This window comes from Limanda limanda, chromosome 21 (assembly GCF_963576545.1).
Source record: "Limanda limanda chromosome 21, fLimLim1.1, whole genome shotgun sequence".
Lineage (NCBI taxonomy): Eukaryota > Metazoa > Chordata > Actinopteri > Pleuronectiformes > Pleuronectidae > Limanda > Limanda limanda.
In genome coordinates, this window is record NC_083656.1 from 18,708,064 (window position 1) to 18,730,869 (window position 22,806).

General features: G+C 41.3%; 1 protein-coding gene across 1 annotated transcript in view; it reads left to right on the forward strand.

Annotated features, from left to right (window-relative positions):
- The first annotated feature begins 1,521 nt into the window (after positions 1 to 1,521).
- Positions 1,522 to 22,806, forward strand: part of LOC133028129 (caskin-2-like) — a 52,185-nt gene continuing 30,900 nt past the window's right edge. Inside the window, exons 1-3 of the mRNA XM_061095323.1 lie at positions 1,522 to 1,558; positions 5,034 to 5,508; positions 22,504 to 22,555. Coding sequence (XP_060951306.1) covers positions 5,415 to 5,508; positions 22,504 to 22,555 — 146 coding nt within the window. The 5' untranslated portion in view covers positions 1,522 to 1,558; positions 5,034 to 5,414. The remainder of the gene's footprint in view (positions 1,559 to 5,033; positions 5,509 to 22,503; positions 22,556 to 22,806) is intronic.

A 22,806-nucleotide genomic window follows, 5' to 3' on the forward strand; every position in this document is an offset into this window, starting at 1 on the left:
AAAAGTGCAGGGATTTTGAAGAGACAGATAAGCCATACGGGAGAGAAACCACACAAATGTTCGCTCTGTGAAATGGCCTTCAAACAACTGGAACTTATGAAAGCTCATGAAATGATGTGTCACTAAATGTGTGAGATTTATTTATTCTGTTTGTTTTTAGGTCAATTACGTCATTGTAATTTTACAAGGTTACCTTAAGTAATATCAACATTGTTTCTGCTTATTGGACGTTTACCACATTGAAGAAGTACTGTATTACACTAGCATTGCAGCTTTACTGTATATCTTACTCAATGATGGAGATGAGAGAATAAAATGCACACATATCATCATACTTTCATCTAGACTACGTGTGAAGATTGAGGCCTATTTATATATAAGTCTTCACATTGAGGCACTAAAAATGATCCTGACAAGTCAAATATAGTCAGAATTAGCAACACCCCTCTGAGCCTTATGGAAAGAGGATTAAACAATCCATATAATTACCTCTGCCAAGGAGGTTATGTTTCATATGCGTCTGTTTCTTTGTGTGTGTTGGTTAGCAGAATTACACAAAACTACTGGACAGATCTCCATGAGACTTGGTGGAGGGATGTGGTATGGGTCAAAAAAATAATCTATTACATCGCATGGGTTATGTAAATGTGGATCCAGGAATTTAAGTTAATTATATAATTGTAATTATATAATTGTTGGAAATGCAATAACACGAGAAGAGAGTATGGCATTTGATCATGACTTGTATCAGTGCATTTTTCCAACCAGCAGATGGCGCTGCAAGATAACCACACTGTCTCCCGAGTGCAATTGGCTGCATCTCCAAGGGGCCTGTGTTTTTTATGAACAATCCGTTGCCCCATGCAGGGAGACGAACCAATTAATTTTCCTAATTGTTGACAAAAAGTAGACAACAACTTTTACGTGCAAATTCCAGCCAGAGTAATTTTGTCTTTTTTGTTTTAAAACAAATTAATAAATGTTTACAATAAATTAAAATGAACAAGAAAATAATCTTTAATCTTTAAATAAGAGGCAGAATTGTCACATTATTTGAGTTTGTATTTTTTTTTTTTTTCCCTCTTAACTATTAAACTTGTGATCTGTCTGTCTGATCCCAGTTATCCAGAAATAGGTTCCGTCAACAAACTGTCAAGTTGGTCGGATGGATGAAGTCATATGAGTTGCTAGATTCGCAGGGGTTATGTAAATTTGCCTTCAAAATAAAAGCCTTAAATGGTTGGCAGGCAGAAAGTACAATACATTTGATGCGCAGTAGTTCCAGAAATCCACAGTAGAAATCTCCTAGGGAACTATTCGCTTATATGCAGATGATGGACCACAAATGCAATAAGGATAAAAAAACCGTCAATGAATGGTTTTGAGATCTTGCAGGAACGTTAATGAGTCGAGCTTTACTTTGACAGTCACTACCGGAAAACGATGTGTATTCCCACAGTCCGCTTGATGCCCGCTCCTCGGTCTCATGCTGTCCAGCGCTGCTTCTCTCAGTGACTCTGATGTCAATGTCCGTCGGCACCTGCACCGGCCACAACAGGTGAGAAGCCTCCATCTCCTCACACACACATTCATTCTGAAGTTTAAGCTCAGGGGGAATCGAACCCCCGGCTGTGGTTGTACTGCCAGTGGCTCGGTACCGGAACTTTACAGAGTCCCGTGTTCGGGAAAACGCCGAAGTCTTGTGTTTCACTTTCCCCAACGCTCGTTCCTCAGCTGGAGCCGACCACACCGGCCGAATTCGTGCGGAGCTTCCGTAGTTTTCAAACACTACACTTCAGAGGACGAACTATCAAAGCGCCGTCGTGTATTTACAAACAAGAAGTCAAAAGCTACATTTTTAAAAATCACCCAAACACAGCAAGTCTTTGAATGAAAGTGTTATTCTCTCACATGTCGGGAAATCGAGGTGTTTCTGTGGATCTTTTTGTATTTGGAAATATGACGAATTTATAAACAACAGTGATGATGACTTTTATGTGTTTTTTGGTGGATGTGTTTATTCGCTATATCTTAAATGGCAAGATATGAGATTTGGGGTCTGATATGGTCCGCATGATTAAACCGAGCGTCTCCTCTCTCCCCTTCGTCTCCATCCACCTCTCCTCTCTCTCTCCCCCCCCCCCATCTATGCTCTAGTCTAAATCCTTTAAGTGAGCCTGTTTTTAACCAATTAGGTAACATTTAAACCCAATTATTGAGAAGGCAGTGAATTGAGTTGCTCCCACTTGCCTCTTTTAAATACCTCCTGATTGTGTTTTTTAAGACAAAACCTGACAAAACCCTTTCCATATTGGACCCCTTGTTTATTTTCTGTCTGGTGTTGGTGAGGGGCTGTACAGCTATGCAGTTGTTTACTGGCTGGCAAGGTGCCCGGCTAGTTTTAGATCATATGTCAGTGCGAAGACACGCGTTTGGAATCTGCTGCTGCACCATGACCCCAGTTAGACCTGAGGAATAACTGAACCGAACTGACCTGAACTGTCTGTCTCAAACAGCCTGGAAGTGGAAGCAGCCTCCTCTTGGTTTTTGACTTGCAAAGTGGAGCACGGGTTGAAGAAGGGTGTTCACCTGAGTGGGTGTGTCTTGTCTGTTGGGATGACAAAGGGAATAGTAATGCTTTTGAGGATTGCAAAACAAATCCAGTTGAAATTAAGGACTGCTAGGAACAAGACAGACAGTGCTCCTGGAGGCTGTGTGTCTCGGGGACACAGCCCGAGTGATGTTGTCTCACTGCTAGAAACTGACAAAACCCAGAGGGACTGTTTTACCCCTGCATGAGAAAATGTCTTCTGGTTATTTTGCTTATCGTCAGTGTTGTTTTCTCAATCCGTCGTCCCATGCGACTGCGATTTCAGCTGAATTGGTTCTGAGGCAGCAATCATCTGTGCCTCGCTTTTCCCTCTTTCCCTCTAAAAAAACCAGATATTTTTCCAAAGACATAAGTTGGCAGAGTGCCAGACACAGCTTGACAGAAAAAAGATGCTTCCTTATATTTCAGGAGGAGTGTTATCAATGGACAGAGTCTTTACTCCTGCACGGGAAGAGTAAGAGATTAGCTGCACACTCCTGAGGGACCGGGCTTCCTGGATCTGAGAAAACAAACAATAGTTGGGTCGAGTTTAAGTCGAAGGCCTGAACCTGACATCATTCATCCATCAAAAAACTCTTTTGATGATCACAAGCAGGTCAACACTTCAGCTTGGCACTCGTGCTGCTGAATGGGCTGCACTGATTGGTGGGAATAACTGTTTGTCATTTGTCAAGTAAAAGAGACAACAAAGAAACCATTCTCTGGTTTCAGCTTTTTAAATGGCACAATCTGCCACTTTTCACTTAAGTCATTGTAAATTGAATATCTTGAATATCTTGTTTTGTACTTTTGGTCAGACAAAGGGAAATTTGAGCATGTCACATCATGTGCTGGAACACCACTTTATTCTAACATGTTAAAGACAAAGCCAGTGGTTCTCGTGCACTCTTGGGGGGGTGAGTTGGTTCATAGAGCCATTGCAGATGGAGGTGCACATGTCCGGGTAAAATCTATATGTCAGCTACAGAATCTGGATCTCAATGAAGAGTCCTTAGGTGCTTATTAAAGCTGATTTCATGCACTGAACTGTGGATAAGCTCCCTGAAAAAAGGGGCTGCAGACATTTTCCAGAGTTTGTCCTTTGGGCCTCCAAGTAAAACCCATGTGTAGAATAATGTCCGGAGGATTCATCTTGATCAATTAGGCCTGAGGATGATGTTTCTAACATGTTGCATATGTTAGGCTGAAAACAAACGAACAAATAAATAATGGGATGAAAAAGATGTGGCATACACATGGAAGACACCGACAAAGATGTCAACTTGAAAGGACAACAAGATTGTCGTGATTCGGGCTGACGCCAGTGTCGATGTGCTGTGGTCAATCCAGATGTCACTCCTTGTCTGAATGCTCTGGAGATTTTTCTGTTGTGGTTTTTACATACGAGTCAGACAATCTTCTGTTGCTTTCTTCATGTATGAAAGGACTCTGGACAATGTCCGGACCAAATTGTCTTGACTTTTTCAGGAGTTCATGTCTGGAAACGGCTGAAGCCATCAACATTGATGTTTTCAGACAGCAGGGGAAGATGTAAACTGACGTAGGTTTGAGTAAAACAAAAGGGGGGAAAAAACTATTCTTTCACTGAGGCCTCATGTGTAGTTTAAGCTTCCAGTGTTATGACAACTATTTCATTGATTTAAAAAACTTAAAAAAAAATAGATAAATCAATACCTTTGCCCAACTGATACTGAAGCTAGGCAGGTATGATATGGATTTTAATGAATTTAAAGCATCAGAGAGCATGACATATTTTACATTATAAAAATATACTTGATGGCATGATCTACGAGCCTTTTTCTATAGCAGTCATTTTGACGTGTCACACAAGGAAAGGCACAGGGTGAATAATAGAATAGAAGATATCTGGACTCGCTGTAGCTGCTTCAGTTTTAGGCTCTTGGACTTGTGCCTGCTGCCTCACTTCCACACTGTCATGGCCTACTGAGGCAGAGCCAATATTTAAAATAATAATTAATATTAATGGGAACTCGGCTCCTTCACTTTGAATGCAGTGACATCATGCTTTGCTGAACTGTACTGTTGCTCCGTTGCTTTGCTTTAATTGCAGGCAATAGCCAATCAAATTATGCTTTATTTTTTGGGATATTGACAATAAATGATAAAAACAAACATCCTTACACAACCTGTGCCTGATCAAAATGCTCTAAAATTTGTATTCTTATGATTTAAATAGAAAATATGAGATCAAAGATTAAGTTAAAAAACAACCAGATTCTTTTTGAGATTTTAATTTTCTGCTACAAGAAGTATTTTGGTCAGTACTGAAGAAGTATTGAGGTTTGATACCCAGTCTTACATTATCATATGGTGACAAAAAACACTGGGTTCATAGTTAAAACAAATATTTTGCTGTGATCACACATAGATTTAAAGTGATTTTTCTGTGTCTCCTTTGTAGTGTAACAGCAGGTCTGGCTGCTGCCTCCAGGTTGAAGGAGGCAGGCTGTGAACCTACTCTCAGCCCTGCAGGCAACTGACCCTCCAGTGGTTCTACTATAACTCCAAGACCCCCATCATCCCAGAGAATGGATCCACCCTCCAACAACGTGAGGCAGAAGACCTCCTGGGCCAGTTTACCTCATGCTCCCTCTCTCTAGCTGCTGCTGAGGCTCAGAATTCACAACGTAAACCTCATGGCTGGGTTTCAGCATCTGTCTGTGAACTTCCTGACAAACGTTTGATGAACCCGTCCGCCTGAAGGAGCATTCAAAAGTCAAACCAAAGTGACCCAGGCTGCCGACTGTGAGCAGTTAGTGCGTCTGCGGTCGAGTCTGTAATCATGGGGAAAGAACAGGATCTGCTGGTGGCAGTGAAGAGCGGGGATCTCCTGCTGGCTCACAAGCTTCTCTCCAAAGTCAAGTGCAACAAAACCAGTAAGTATGGAGCCCACAGAGGCAAGGGGGATTGTTGGTTTTCTATTATTTCTATGCAGTGTTGTTCTTGTTCAGTGCTCCCGGCATGGGAGTGTGATTCTTTCCACTGTGAAACAGAACAAAGATAGCAGAGCTATTGCCAGTGGCTATGCCGTTGCTTCTCAACCAAGTGCAGTTTCTTTGCGATAACCACAGGACCGGGTTCAGCTGTCGACCACATAACACAGCACCCCGCAGCAGACAGGTCAGGGACAATTTGAAACTAAGTGGATTCAAACTGCGGCACAACACAGGCTAATCTCCTAAACGCAGACCCCTGCAGCTCGCATGTCTTGCTGTGTGGGTTTTAGGGGGCTTTCTTCTTCTTTCCGAGTTCCTTATCTGCGTAGATTCCGAGTCAGGCGACAAGCGAGCTCTCTTTACAGTAGCGTTGTCCCAAATGACAGGGTGCTCCCTTATCCAAGCCCAGGGAAAGTCGAGGCCAAGCAGGCTGTGAAGTTGAAGCCTCTCTTTGTGGCGTTATCTGTTCTGGGCTTTCATCAGCATGGCTGGATGCTAAATGACAAGCCCAGAGAACAAAGCTGTGGCTGTCAGGAAAAAGCCTGTTACACACTACACAGACAGTGAGAGCTGCTTGGCAGAGAATATTGAAAGTGATATTGTCTGTTTTCGTACTGCTGTGTGTGTGTGAACTTTGGTTTGGGAACAATGAGTCACTGCCAAACTGGCTTGGAAAAGTAAATGAGTAATGTTCTCTCCTGTTTTATTAACTTACATCAAAGTGCCCCTGAGCAAGGCACCTCATGTCTTTTGGAATAGCAGCACATTGTGGTTGAACTGGGAAGCTTAAAAATGAGTATTATGGAGGATTCAAAATTACTTTTTAAATTAAATATATAAACACATAATGAAATAGATACATACATACTTTAATCAATAATTAAATTAATTGAAACAGGGAACAATTTTTATTTAAGTGTATGTGTTAGTAACTAATATCCACACTACTACATTTCAGTTTGAAAATGCATGGACTTTGCTATCGATGCATCTGCCGTTATAGAGCCACTAGAAGATGGAAACGTTGCTGGCACTGTTTCAGTTTAAAAACTCCTTGGCTGCGTTTTATTCTGGAAGGGTAGAAACTGCTTGCTGATTGGGTCTGTTTGGTTTGTACTCCATCTCTTCTGCAATTAACAATTTCAGGTGTGTTAGTATGGACGGGGGTAAAAACTGATTCAGTGCAGGGTTTCCCCCAGAAAACTTGCTAAGCCTGGTGGTAGGGCTGCTAGAGAAGCGGGGGGGGGGGGGGGGGGGGGTGAGTCGGATTTTGAGCGCCCAACACGTTGGAGTTGCTAGTTTAAACCTACAGTTTTGCACTTTAATATTTGACATTACATTTTGTTTTGTGCTGCATTATACGGTGACATACAGTTTGTTGTTAGCAAAATAAAATTAACTGAATTGAAAGGGTCAATTTGATTTTTTTTGGAGGAAAATTAATCGTTTAGATTAATCAACTAATCGATAAAATAGTCGTCAGATTAATCGATAGAAAGATAGTCGTTAGTGGCAGCCCTCCTTAATATTAAAAAAAATTCAAGTTTGCTGTGAACATAGCAGTCAGGCCTCTTATTTCAGAAACAATGAACCGTAACAGTAAGGTTACCAATAAAAGGTTAGCCTACTACTTCTTTGCTTTCAGCCAGCTACTCAAACAGACAAGCAACAAAATAACAAACAAACAAAATACACAGGCAAGTGTCGGCCTACTTTGAAATTAATTAAACACAGAACTTTGTAGGGCTATTTGAGTCCTCCCCATATTTGTGGAAAATGTATGAAATAAGAAGTACCCTATTTTTAAATAAATAAAACCAAATAGCTGCAGCCTAATAGTGTAATGGACTAGGTTTATGTTTATGTTTGGTTTTGACTTATGTTCAGTAAAACACTGTGTTGAATGAGCGCTCTGATGACTAAGGGTCAGTGAAGGGGACGTATGTTCAGTAAAATACTGTGTTGAAGGAGCGTTCTGATGTCTGAGGGTCAGTGAATGGGTCAGGGTGGGACATGTGACTGTTTGGACCAATAGGATGGGGTTGCTTGGGGATCGGGGCTCAATGAGGAAGTGAAGTGTTGTTGATGTGCGCGAGTGACGGATTTTTTTTTTTTTTTTTAAATAAAAAAAAAAAGGGACGCTTAACCTGGCTGGGGGGGGAGAAAAGCCTGGCGGCCCGCCAGGCCTATACAGCACTGGGGGAAACCCTGCAGTGAAAGCAGGTGAAGTGTCCATTTCAGAACTAGTTTTAATGAAACTGCTGGAGGGAGTTTTACTGTAGATTCAGCTGAAATTCAAGTACAAGTTCATGGAAGTAGAATTGCTAAATGTGCCAGATGAAGCAGATGTTGTCTTCAAATATATAACTTGAAAGACAACTTTATTGTCAGCAGCAGAAACATATTTTCCATAGTTCCACCCTCTGCCGTTCCCACTGCATGCGGTGAAGCCACAATAGCAATCAGAGATCAAAAGTGCTTCCTTCTTGCTGTTTTGGTCGCAAGATGGCAGATTCACGTCGTATGTGCCATAAATCAAGTCCAAGTTTTTCTGCATAATAACATACCCAGTGGCAGACAGAATTGCGTAGGAATCTAAACACCAAATCATAATTCTTAAGTGTTTCCATTATGCAATCAACATTTATTTCATAATGATACGTTAAAGAGAAATACTTGTTATTTATATGATCCCTGTGCCATGCACCCAAGGACAAATGGAACATTTCGGGCCGACTACTAAAATGTTATATTTTGCATGTTATTTTTTCCATCATGTTTGTTTTGTCAGGAAAAACATGACAAAACACAAATACAGCATTACAGCCTCTAGTGTCTTTTATTGGTATTTTCTATGTGTTGTCGGACACACAGATTGTGATTGCTTATGATTACACTCAAAGCCTTATGTGACCAATAAGTGAGTTTAAGTGACATTGTGATTACAAACAAAACTTATTCATAAGTGAAAATCCTCCGGAGTGGTCAGGTGCTTTTTAAGCTGTTGTACTGGTGTCAGGCCGACATGCTGGACATTCCCAAGGCCCCAGGCTAAGCCCAGGGCCGGGGCTGGCTGCAGATGGAGGAGGGAGGCACCCCCCCTGGGACTGCACCCTGAAGTTGTAGGGAGTGGCGGGGGGGCCTTGGGGGTCAGGGAGGGAGTGAGCATGTGGAGGACAGACAAAAACAGGGCTGGTGAAAAAGGGCATCTGGTCAGCTGGTCTTACTGGAAGCATAGGACTTGGAGTTGGAGAAAAAAGAGAAAGGGAGTATGAGATAACCTTTGAGTTACATTATAGAAAATTCGCACTTCGATAATGTAAGAGAACCTCGCATATAGTCCATAACTATTTGTGAGTATTTATTCAAATTGAGGAAAATTACCAATATTCAATATTTGTCTAGTTTGGTATGTTGCTATAGGTTGCTTCCTGTTCCTTCCTTATCTGGGAAGTGGTTGAGATTGCTGATTGAAAGCTTCATCCCAGTAAGATGCTGCAAAAGTCTCAGAAGACTGAAATATCAAGTTGTTTTATTCTTTTATTAACTTTTTAACAGAATAATGTTTAGTTAATGAGCTCTTTATAGAAGTCAAATCATTGTAGAGTCTCTTCTACCCATGAATACCAACTGTGCCAAAGGTAAATGGGTTCTTCCAAGTCTCCATGCCCCAACAAGTTTGGTACTTTTTACACACTCCTACTCAGACAAACAGACAAACACACAAACACACATGTTTCTCTGATCTCAACCTGATGGATGTAACAACTACCTCTTTTACACACAATTTAGCGAGTCCATGCAAGTTCTTTTTAAACGTGGGCACACTGTGATTGAGTCATGTTCCACGTCACAAACGCACCCGAATCTGAAAAGCTCTTTCAACTCTCTGCCAGCATTGCATCATTTCATTTTGCACAATACCAAGAAAAAAAATGCTGTTGCACATTGTTCCCCAGATGCAAAAAACAATAAGTAGACAAACGTGTATTGCTGATAAGACGAAGAATAAGAAGAAGGAAGAAGAGGAGGAAGCCAAACCCGATAAAAACGTTTGTCTGGGTTGAGTCATTTGTTCGGGAGTGAATGCTGATTGTATCCATGGCCATAACAGACAAAAGCCAGATATAAGGGGGTGTTCATGAGTTTTTTGACCATTGGAAAGGGGGCTTGACAATATTCCTGTCCGTTTTAGCATACTAAAGGAGAACGGGGGAAAAAAGCCTTAACTTGTTGACATTCTCGTTAAGCTCAAAGCACCTCTGTGCTTGAGTGCAGCCTTTTCCTGAGCTACTACAAATATGTCATTATCAATACCTTTTCCTGTTCTTAATCTAAACAATTCTACAACTGAGATGAAAATACAAACAGACTCAGCTCCTATCTCATCTTGCCTTAAGTAAAGAGACTTGGAATTTCACATTGCAAATATTGACCTTTGCTAAAGACTGATATCATAATAAAACCAGCATCAGCCCCTAAACACAATGTCTTGTGTCGACACAGCAGGAGCTCTGTTAGGTGCAGGAACTCAATTGTAGAGCAGGCTGGAAGGTGGCAGAGGAGGGATTAGCAGCGCTACTGTAGCTGGCTGATGGAAGGGGAGCTGAGATGGGAGGTTTCCTCTCCAATCAGCCATCTGCTGACATCAGGCTGGATGCTCAGTCAATTTAAGTCGCCTTAAACAGTCTCCATGTTTTTTTGCCTAGCTGTTGCAAGCTGTCAAGTCAGGTGGGTGGCAGTGAGTGTACAGGAGATACAGTGGTTTCAAGAATCAAGACTTAATTGTCATATGCAGAACAATTACATTCAGCCGTCGATGGCAATGGACTTAAATAAAATATATAAAAATAAATTAAAACTAAAGTATTAAAATAAAATATTATATAATATAGATATCATCCTTCTGGTCCGGGTGGGAGAGGGCAGTGTGTGTGTGTGTGTGTTACACAGAAGGCTGAGGCTTCTGTTAGCTATTTATATTCTGTGTCATTTAGAGTGACAGCTTGACTCATAAAGTCATCTTGCCCAAAGTGTTGCCCCCTCACACCCTCTTGACTTGGCGTTGCCTAAAGAGGGTGTTGTTGGACCCTCCCTCAATGGGGTCCATTAGAGACTAGAGGTTCTTCAAAGGCCTCTGTGATTACAATGTCTTTTGTTGCAACACATGCTCTCTTTCATCTTGACCCACGGCCCAACCCTCTCCTCTGTCACGCTAAACACGAGGCCTTTCGGTGACTCTCAACGGGCAAATGGACAAAGAGCCATGACACAAAGGCAAAAGATCATATTTGAACATCTATTGTGTTGGCCATATAAGCCATACATAGTATATTGATGACTCAGAACTTCACAAATCTCTGGCACATTTTTACCAGACATACAGCGGACACACAGTAAGCCATGAAGTCAGGATGGCAACTTAAGCTGATTCATACGGCTTATTGTTATTAACATATCCTAATTACATTCCCTCTTTTTTATAATCAGCAGAGGCCCTGATGAATGCTTGTGAAAAAACGGGTGAAAAAAAATACCCAACAGTTTAAAACTTTAAAGATTAATTAATTGACACAAGCATTGCCAATTGTTTGTGTTAATCAACAAGTCAATTTATAAGGTATTCGTTTTATGGTCAGTGGTTAAGCTTAAACATAATGTTATTTGTCAGTCCAACAATGAATAAGCCTTTCGGTGCAACGGCCAATATTTTGAGGCTTCTGGTGCAGACTGTGGATATCCAGACTGAGACTCTGTCTTCCGTTTGGTGTACACTGTTTAAAGTCCGATAAGCCCACATGAGTCAAATTATTCTCTACACAAAACACAAAGAATGATACCTGTTGGCTAATCTCTGTTAACAGCTATCTGCACGAAGGCTGATAAATAGACAAAAGACTTTGCATTTCAGTCAATGTGTTCCACCACTTCTGCTTTCCACAAGGACTGTTTACCTGCGGGCAACGAATGCCTTAAACTAGAAAGGAAACGCCTTCAGCCCCAAATTCTTGACTCTCGTCTACAGATTCTAGATTTTCACATCAACAATCTGCTTATGGAGATGAGTTAAATGTTAATGTTGCACTGATGACAGATGTTGCCAGTGGCATTGTGTTTTTAGGCTTTATGTCAAACCCGTGTTCATGAATGCAGCATCTCAGGAGCACCTGAAGGGAATAGCTTCAAATTTGGCACAAAAATGCACTGGGCACTATTCATCACTATAGGTAAGAAACAGAAGAGGAGCTTGAATTGGACACTAATCTTATTAAGAAGCTAATAAAAAGCTAATAAGTGTAAATGCTGAACTGATTTCTTTTAATCCTAACCCATTCAGTACAGGATATTCTTTTGGCAGATCCGTCTTTTCCTCAGCAACACCCTCACCCCTACCCCCATCCTTTATCTTGGCCTCCCTCCTGCCTTCATTCCTTTACCTTGAATTAAGGATAACCCATCTGGCCTAGTGTCAGATTAGAAGTCGGTAAGACTTAAGGGTACCTAAGGAGATGTGTACTTAGGCATATGTTTGCAATATCAGTCGTGTATAGCATTCTCTATGCACTTATACATACTGCACATGTCCAAACACATCCATAGATTTTTTTTCTTTTCTTTAGTATTTAAATTCTGTAGCAGTATTGTAATATATGTGTAAGCCCAATAACAAACCTGCTAACTGGGCTAATCAGTCTTCTACTTTTAAGCCAGACAGTTGGTTTGAAGCCAAGCAGAGTGTGAACTACTCTTGCATGGTATCAGATACACACACACACACACACACACGAAAGTACACATTAATCCTGACCCCTTTCGTCCTGACAGATGGGGTGGCCTGTCTCGGATTGTCGAGGAAATTACTGAAGTAATTAAGCTATGTGTATGTGTAGAGTCAATCCACAGTGTCATTTGATCCAGCCCGACCAGTGTTTTGTTACTTTCTCCGGGGTGCACATAGTTTAGTATGGCGCTGATCTTCATTTAGCACTGTTCTTTGCCTCTGTTACTGAAAAACAAGCTGTCAGTCAGGCAGGTGAATGAATGTAGCCTTCAGCCTGTGATGCACGGTGTCACCGAGTTCTGCCCTGCCTCTACATGCCCCCGAACTGTAATCATGTGTTTGGATTTGGCTCTGTGATAAGATGGATACAACAATAACAAAAATAAAGATATCTGTAGGCGGAGTACTTTGAGTACTCGTGGCAGTGGTTTTATGCATGTACAGACAATGATAACGTAAATGTCTGACAAGGAGGTTTTGTTTGTGTTCTTGTATTGCATTTGTGTGTGAGGAGTGTGTCTACTGATCTGGAACTGGGTTGCGTCAGTATCTCTTAGCACTAATGAGAAACAGCAGGAGAGGTTGGTGTTGGCTTTAATCTTCCACATTATCTCAGTCTTTTATATTTTCTTTCATTTATCCCTTCATTTCATTCACCTGCTCTTCCCATCTGTGAGCCTAAATTGGATGCGAATAGATATCACCATCAACAACTATCAACCGTGGTGGCTCTTCATATCCCCTGGCTCTGTAGCTGTTTGATAAGTGACTGTGCCTCATAATAAGACTCTATTCATAGAGTCTTGGATGATACTCTGGAACAGATCAGTGTGTCTATGTTAGGCAAATATGGTGCGAACAAGGTGAATCAGAGAATGCTTCACTGATGTTATTTCAGATTTTCATTGCAACCTTTCTTCAATTCCTTTTTGCTTATTTGGCTTCTCCGCAGACCCAAACAGGTTGTATGAAGGTTTTTAAGATGCAACACATCCATCGAAAGCATCTCTAATGGTCAAATTCGCAAAAGTTGATATTTTTAATCCAGTGGTTTAATATCAGTTGATATCAAAATCTCTCTTTTTCTTTGTTCTTAACTTAATTTGTTTCCTTTACAAGTTGCTACTAATGGTCAGCCATATTATAATTTGTCTGGCCAGTTTCGATATGAACAGACATTTTCATAATAACGTAGGACATCTCTAACATTTGTGTGTGCTGCGCTACTGCGAGCTATAGCATGCCTGTGCCATGCTCCATAACGTTTTTACTGTAAACGCAGACAGTCAGACCTCAGAGTTTCAGTTGTATGTGTAATGCAGTTGCTATCTTTCTCTCTCATGAGAACTTATCTTTTACTCAGTAGTCTGTGTACCTGTCTCTCAGACCCTGTTGGACGTGACGGTGACCTTCTTGCTCACCCGTTACTGCCATAGATTTAATTCATTCTGTGGGAAATGTCTTCACCAAAGAGGTTATTGTTTTCATTAGCGTTTGTTAGTTAGCAGGATTATTGAAAACCAATTTCCACGGAATTTGGATGAGGGATGGTGCATGACCCAAGGAAGAACCTATTAAATATGAGTGAATGCCAACCTGATCTAGAAACCTTGACATAGGTGCTATGATAAAGGCAGATTCAGTTATGTTGATAACTGGGCAGGTATAATCAATGCCAAATGAATTTCTTATTTTTTTGACTGGCTGTTGGGACTACCTGAACAAATTTGAGTGGGACACCACATTGGTGGACCCATGGACTGTAAAATATTTATACTGGTCCTGTGAGTCTCTCTGTGTGCCTGCTGTTCAGGCTGTCAATGTGAGGGTGCTGTGTTTGTGTTCCAGGATTGGGTTCAACTCATCAACTCAAGATCTGATCAAAGTAGCAATACCATGAAAGTGACTATAGACCATCAATACCAACCGTACATTATAGTTTACATGTCCTGGTTTTGGTTGGTAACAAAAAATATCAAGACTCAGTTCCGAGCCCTATGTTTGGCTTGGCTTCGTTTTGCGTTGTGTTGAGATGGTTGGATGAGGTTAGTCAAGTAATTACTACACCACTCTGTAGGTCTTGGGGTTTGAAAAGACTAGAATCATCCATAAGCAAGCAGGGAGTAGCCTTTGTGCTAAATTAACCTTCAAGTAGCATATACAGTAATGGTATGTAGGCAAGAGTGTATTGATCCATGCCTCTTTGGCTAATTGAGAATTCTAATGACTTTTCCACACACGTTGGAGTGTGTGACCTCATGCTGGTATTTGCCTAAGTCCAATAATCACATGACGGTTCACTAACTCGCTGCAGGGTTTGAGTGAGAAAAGTAACACATGCTAAGTCAATCGTTTTTTTTACTTCAGCAGCATGATCAGATATGGCATCAAGACTTAGATTCTGTCCACTATTTTAAAAAGGGAATAATTAATCTATTTGGAAGCCCAAGAGTTTGAGCTGCACTAGAAGTCTTTAGAGCTCAACACATTTTGTATTTTGTCTGGTTTGTAGGGATTATGACACAGCAGATGATCGAGTCAAGCTCGACTTCATTTTCAACAATATAAAACAAAACAAATCCCATGGCTAGGTGCCCACAGTCATCAGTCAGATGGAGAAGTTTGGGCTTTATTTGAATGCTATTAAAACCCCCATTTTCCATGCAGGTGAACTCTTCATGAACCTGTGTCTTATTTCCTCTCGTTACACCCCAGTCCTCTTCGGTAGTTATGGGAGAGGGATTGGGTTCTGCCATTTCTCGGGCACCTTGCTGCTAAATGCAGAGAAATGAAAAAGGAAATGGAATATCTCATTAGACTAAAATGGATGGTGTTTATTGTTTGTGCGTTTGACGTGGGATTAATATAATTATTGATTGTCGCAGTCTTATAAAATGTTTAAGTGGAGAGCTTGTTTGAATGAGGACGTTATGTGTTACACTCTCATTGTGCCTTTTGGAGGATAAACACCTGTTGGTAAGGCAGTATCCTATTATAGTAAACATATGTTTTAACCCTTATGTGCTCTAATTTCAGAGGAGGTTTCCTGGTTATATTATGTGCAATTTGTAACTAACATGGTAAACAATTAGGAAACTGTGTGTGTAAAGCAAAATATCACCTTTACCTCTACCACCATTTGTACCAAAAGTACATGAATATACCCCAGGCACCCCAATTGTACATCCTGGACCACAAATATCAACTCAGGCAGTGTTGAGGAAATCTAATTAGCAGCTTTTTCTAATTTGAAATGGTTTCCTATACACCTCAATCCATGTTACTTCACTATCAGGGGCGTTGGAACAGGGAAGGCAAAGCAGGCAATCTACCTGGGGCCCTGAGCTGAGAGGGCCCCCCACTTTGGTTGAAGACTAGACTGTCTGAATGCATGTGCATGATGTGCCTGGGAGGGTGCTGGGGGTTTGCGCTTAAACTTTACTTCTTTACCATAATTTGTGTACACACTGTGTGTACTTTGTTCAGAATTGGATTGTCCCATGTGCCTTTTGACGTCTGTTTATACACAAGATGATGGTATGCAGAAAAAGAGCATCCTGGGCTCAGAGTAACAAATAATATACCTATACCTATAGTAAATAATATACCTATCATTCACCAGCTTTCCACTTGTATTGCCAAAGTACATGCAATATTTGCAAGGGCCAGTGAGAAGAGTTCTATCCTTTTCCACAACATACAGAAATGATATCAAAATGTAATATTGTGGTCATGATTGCTGGCTGAATCTATATTGTCTTCCAATACAGTTTCTAGCATCGTATTGCACAATCCTGGGTGAATGTTAGATGTAACTAACATCACCTTTTTTTTTTTAGCTCCAAGGCTATCTTACTGAGGTAGTAAACTGTTAAACCCAGAGCATTATGTGCAGTAGAAAGAGCACATGGAAATAAAGGAGTGATTGGGATAAGTCAGAGTAAACAGATGGTGGAATGTAAAGTGTTTTATCCCTGAGGTGCAGGGTTGGGACATGTTATGTAACATGAAACCGGCAGGTGTGTTTACACTTGTTAATAGGAAGCACGCACATGTAGCTGTGCTGTTTCACGTGCACAGACACACACACACACTCTTATAAACAAATGCAACACATTTCTGCAGATCATCTGTTTCATTTTCACACTGGCTCATTGTCAGCGAATATTGAATGTGTCTGACCTAGTTGCCAGCGGCACCACGGGAGATTATTCTCTACATTTTTAACAATGGAGCAAATTTATTGGATGATACATCCCGGGGCTGTTTTGGTGTTAAGGGTTTTTCTCAAGACCCAGTTCCAGCGTTTATTCTTATAGCAAACGATGCGGCCATGAAGCAATTGATGAAGAATTGATGATGCTAAAGTGTGTCACTTTGTGAATTTTGGTGTATTTGTGTGCCCCTGGGTGTTTGGTGTGCACTGTTTATACCGTCTTTATCTCCTCTGTAGTTTTAAGGAGAACACTGGTACACTGCAGCACATGCACACAGCCCACGATACGTTTTCAACACATTGTTTTAAACACACAGACACACTTATACATGTAAGCCAACCACTTTTGTTTTCATTCGCAGTACAACTCATAGTCTCTTGGTATAAGGTAAAACAAAAGGTGCTCTGTTGCAGGTGGCACCGTGTCAGGAAGCCTCATTAGGCTGCAACTCACTCACTTATTTAAAGACTGAAGCTGAGTTTTGCTCTAGGGCTTCTTTTTGCCTTTGTAGGCAGCTGGGCTGGGACTCAATTCACCTATCTGCATTAACATGCATTACATATCAGTCTATGACCTAGCAGGATTAGAGATGATTACACTTGACAATGAGATGCCTTTCCGAACATTTCTGACAGACAGCGCCCAAATTCAACTTCAGTTAGTATTCTATGGCAGTTTAAACATTTGCTTTGCAAAATCAGAATAGCACTCAGTAGAGGGCTTTCCTCCGCCATGGTCCAACTGTCCCCTTAAATTCCTTATTCCTTATAGCCTTATAGCTATAAGGAACCTTACGTGCTGACAAAGATTCTACATTTAGATCCACTGGATCTGAACTTTTATGTTGGATCTGCGGTAAAGAGGTGGCTGATGGCTCCAACTTGGTGTCACTTCACGTCTGATCACATTGTTTACAATCATAGACATGCATGCACCGTGCATACTCCTACAGGGATTTGGTCTCCACCTCACCTCCTGCCAAGGACGCCGGCGCTGCTGAAGCCAAGCGGGAGACACTCTCAGCTGGGATTTCAAAGTTAATTTAAGGTTGCAGACGCCTTCCTCGATTATGAACTTGTTTGTTGTTTTTTTTTCATTCTTCCCTTCATTTTGTATGATTTGTATTTAGCATTAACATTTGTTACGGTCGTCCACATTATGAGAAACAACAACAGGGGGTTGAAGGGAAAATTGTGTGCATTCCTTATGATTTTGGAGCCTTATTAGGAATTCTGTGGGACAGCTGGAGGAAAGCTCTGTCCCCACTGTGCCTCGGTGGTTTGGTTGAAGGCGCTGTGTTTACCCTCTCAGTAATCAGTGTAGTTAGATGGATGTGTTCCCTGGATAAGTGTTTCCCTTGATGAGGTCCTCACCTGACCACAAACCAGTTATCGGCAGAGACGGATGATGACCTTAAATTACCCCCTCCCCCCCCTGTATTTTGGTCTCGGCTCTGCCGTTTGTATGCCGGCTACCGCCTGCCCTTTGTGGTGCGGGGGCTCGTCCCAAGCCGCAACTGAATCAAGTGTCCTTTTCTGCTTTTGTTAATGAGAAGCCTGTGTGGGTGGAAGTGGGTTTGGATTCCCTGTGGTAAAACTACAAGGAATATTTTCCAGATCCAGAATGAAATTTTTAAAAAATATTCAAAGACCAAAGTCTGCAACTTACTACCGTTATATCTTGTGTTTTTATATTATTATTATTGACAGACGGAAAAGGCTTTTCTCTCTTTTCCTGAAGACATTGAAGTACAGAAGTCAGTCCTGATACGTGCATGATCTACTTTTAGAACAGCATGTCTAAAGAACTCGGCAAGACAAGTAGCCGAGAGACAAACATTTCAGATATATTCACACAGTTAAAGATATAGCAAATGTCTGCAAGCTGCACTCTGCTGCACTTGATTTATCATCAGTAGAACACAGGAGCAACATTTAAGATGCATTAGTTGAGACTTTTATGTAAATACACTCATTACTTCAGCCTAAGCCACTGTTGCTGTGCTCCCTTGTTAACTGAGACAGCTAGAGTCAACAGTATTGCATCTTTAGAGCTACACTAATCCATTTTTGTAATATATTAGCTAAAAACTATATTGCACTCAGTAGAACACATATCTCCGCCCCAAAGTTCAGGTAAATTCAATTAACGTGCACCAAATTGCACACACTCACAGATATCAGTCCCCAGATTGGTTTCATCATGATCCATGTGTTATTTCCTAGGAAGTCTCGAAATATTAAAGAAAGCATTTTTTTTTTTCTTCAGATCAGTGCCAAAATTGAATGTGTTTTTACTTGCCCAATGTCCTTCCACCAAAGTTTTGTGAAATTCTATTCAATAGTTTTTCGTGTAATCCTGCTGACACACAAACAAACAAACCAACAAATGGACAGGGGTGAATGTTAATAATAGTTGATTGTGTATTGTATACCGTGTTCCCTGTAGTCACAAGCACACAACTCTGTTCCTCGGATCACTATGTATTTTGGTTTGATTTCTTTTCCCTCTTATTTTCATTCATTTTCCCCTTCATTTCTTTGCTTGCGTGGACCACGATCAAAGACATATTGAAATAAGTTTTGTAGCCGAGCAAACCAAAGCAACACATGCGTGTTCTTGCCAGCTGGAGTCCTGTTCGACACCAAACAAAAGCAAGCTGTCTTTTTTCTTTTTGGTTGTCTTTTCCTTTTTATGTTCATTTCCCAGGTTTTCCCATCGCTTGCTGTTCTTCCTCTGAAGAGGTTCGGGGCTGTTTGCACACTTTCAGTACTTTGCATGTTTTCTTTGTTTGTGCACCTGACACCAAAAAACATCCCTCTCATCTCGCCTCAATAAAGGAATAGATCGCTCTCTCTCCCTGACTTCTCCTCCTCCTCTCTTTATTCCACTTCTTTTTGTGCGCTCTTAACTACGCTCTACACATCAAAGACTCTAGATCCCTTTTCTCTGTCCGGGACGCCTCAGCTGTTAATGCGAAGGTGCAGCGGGAGCACAACAACAGTAGTACGGAGCGTTGCATATATGCATCTGATAAGGCTATCAAAACACAGCATCACGAGATTTCAAAGCTTTGTTTGTTGTAACCATAGAAGACAATAGAGGGCTTCCAAACAGACAACTCCTAGCATGCAATCATTTTTGTTTGCAGGGACGTCAGCTTTCAGCAGCGAGCAGAGCCTATCATTTCCCTGTCTCTGCAAGAAAACACAATGCTTGAGATTTACTACACATCTGTTTGCACACGGCTCCAATGGCTGAGGGGAGGGAGCACACACACACATACAAACACACACATACAAACACGTACATGCAAACACACATACAAACACACATAAAGTCGGCATGCTGCTAATTTAATTGGTTCTAAAGACAGGAGGAGCCCCCCTACTAGTTTTGTGCAGAAGCAGGAAGGAGGGAACAGCAAGCAGTGCAGAGAAAAGGTAGTTGACAGGCTTGTGGATACATAGCCAGGGAGACAACGAGCGAGTAGGATAGCATGGTGGGTGTGCTATGTGAGGAATGTCGGCTCATGTTGTAACTAGAACTCCTGAAAGGGCCCTGTTCTCTCCATACCACTGGGACTGTTTAGACCCCGTTTTGGCAAGCAGCCCAACGCCCAACCCCTCTATCTGTCTCATTATCAATGTGGCTTTTTGTGCCTTCAGGCTCTTGTTTTTATGCAGTTGAGTCTTAAGCTGCAACAGCTCTACCACAGTCCTGTTAGTAAACTTCACTCTGTTGCTGCAGAAGGATAACATCAAAAATGAAGCATGGCTGTATCCAGGTTGTGCACATTAATGTTGCCTTTAGCAGAGAATTATCTTGAAAAAGACACTGCAGTGCCGTGAATCTCTGCATTTCTGACATGGGAGGCTCCAGTTGATATCGTAATGAGTGAGAATGCATTCTTCAATAACTGAGTTCCAGGAGAAAATACTTTTTTATCTATTTGGGGTCTTTCAAAACTTTTTTTGTGCTTTTACTCCGGGTCCTGTGTGTTTCAATGCACAAAACCCCAAAGGTACTGGAAATCAGAGTATTTTTACCCAGTGTGAGCTGAAAAGTAACATCAATAAACCAGAAAGAACATAATTCAATATTTAATCGGGGCTCCAGTGGGAACCCAATTATGTGCTATGAATTTGCAAACTGCTTCATATTCTTTTATTCTTCTCCACATTTTATATGGAATATTTATTACGAGAGTTTGCTTTTTCATAAGAAGCCTTTTTCTGCAGCTGCTGCTGTTAAACATTCCCTTTTGAAATTACGTAATCCATTTTTCTGTCAAGATCATTCTGATTTATTACTAATCGAGTGAGGCTTCATAGTTTCGGCCATCATTCTTATGGACAATAATTGTAAAGCCCCTAGTCAACTGGCCAAAAGCCACTGACACACACTAACATTTGGCTTTTGTCTCCAAAGGGAATGGATGCTTTTCATCAGCTCTGACCCTGATCGTCAGTGACTGCTTCTACCCGTTAGTTTTGGTGTAATATAGATATATCGGAGTTCTGGGTAGAAGCTAAAAATAATTGAGGGGAATCAAAACAATGAGCAGCCAGATGACCAGAAAGAATTGTGATCCCTCTATTTACTGAACTGTTCTGTTTTCTTCCACCTCCTTGCATTTTGCTCTCTATTTTACACCATTTCATTCAATACAAGTGAAAGGAAAAGCTTTCTGAGCTAACGAGCTCGCTAACATGCAGTTATCAGGCTTGGTAGCTGATAAGCTTGGCTCTTTCGCTAATGGAACAAGAAGCGTAAATAGTTCATTTGCATTTGTACCAAATCTTCTTCACTGTACCTGACTCTCTCCTACACACACAAACACACAGTCACAAAGACACACACACACACATACTTGGAACAGTGCTGTGATGTCCCACACCTATGTGGGAGAAAACAGTGAGGGAGATTGACTGTGATGAATGACTCTGAATTGGCAGTTTGGTTCCTGTGTGGGTCTCAGTGCACAGTAAGGCCTTTTCAGTAGATCTCCGATGTGGGACGCCCAAGCATATTTAGCAGTGTGTGGAGAGTTTCCAGTCCTCCTCAGGGTTGGAAGATGAACGTGTGAGATAGATGTGCTGCATTTGATGTCTAGAAGTCTGGTTTGATATGATTTCACATGTCCATTTAAGGGTCGAGTAAGGCATTGGGATGATCGCCAGATTTTACTGGAGTTCAGATAGTCAGAGAAAAGAGGATTATGCACAATGAAGAGGAAGTGAGTGTGGTCTAAAAAAACTAATTTGGAGACAGAATTTCTAAAAAAGATATTGAATTGAATTTTGTTAGCCACCTTTTTTGGTAAAGTTAGGTTAATGTGGCAACCTATGTAGAAGCAGGACTAGTGAGAGACAAGAGATGAGACTACATTATTTTCTCTTTTGGAGATGAGAATGCATGAGGAGGTGATGGGACAAGTAGCAGTCTGTCTGCTCCACGGTGAGTAAAAAACAACTTGTTCAGTATCTGCCTATTCATAAGTGCTGCTTTGGAAAAAGGAAAAAACATCATATACATGAATGTGTGTGTTTTGTCATGGCATGCTTGTGTTTCATGGCAGTCACTATCAGTTCTAAAGATCTAAGATGTCAGTGTAAATGAGGCGGAATAGTACATTTCTGTAAGGCACGATCATTTGTTTTTGAATCTTTGAGCTGCCATGAGCATGTCAGACGCATCGAGAGAAGGTTGTGTGAGGCAGCAGGAGGTGAGGAAAGCTTTCCATCCCGTCGGGGTTGTCAGGTTGTTTGAATGAAGGAGTGATGACGGGGAGAAGTACATGGAAAAGAAAACACGGGGAAAGAAAACACGATCTAGGGATTTCTGTAGAGCTCACATGCAAAGACAAATATGTCACTATACGCCAATGGTCGTCATCCCCTCACCCTCGTTTTTTCCCTCTCTGTCTTTTTCCAGAGTTGCTGGGGTCGACCAAGAGGCTGAACATCAACTACCAGGACTCAGACGGGTAAGAGGAGTGGACGTGTGGATGTGCTCATGTGTGTCCCAGCTTGTGAGATAAGTGTGAGGCAAAAGAATGCAATGCAAGAGTCATTGCGTCCTGATTGACGTGCAGATTGAAAACAAAAAACAATGCCCTACCTTTGGCTGGCAGTCTCCTGTTCATCTGGAGTCTCCACAGCGTGACTCATGACCAAGTCACACTCACACATGTACTGACACATAGTGCGTCAGAGTAATCATCAATGTAGTAAATTA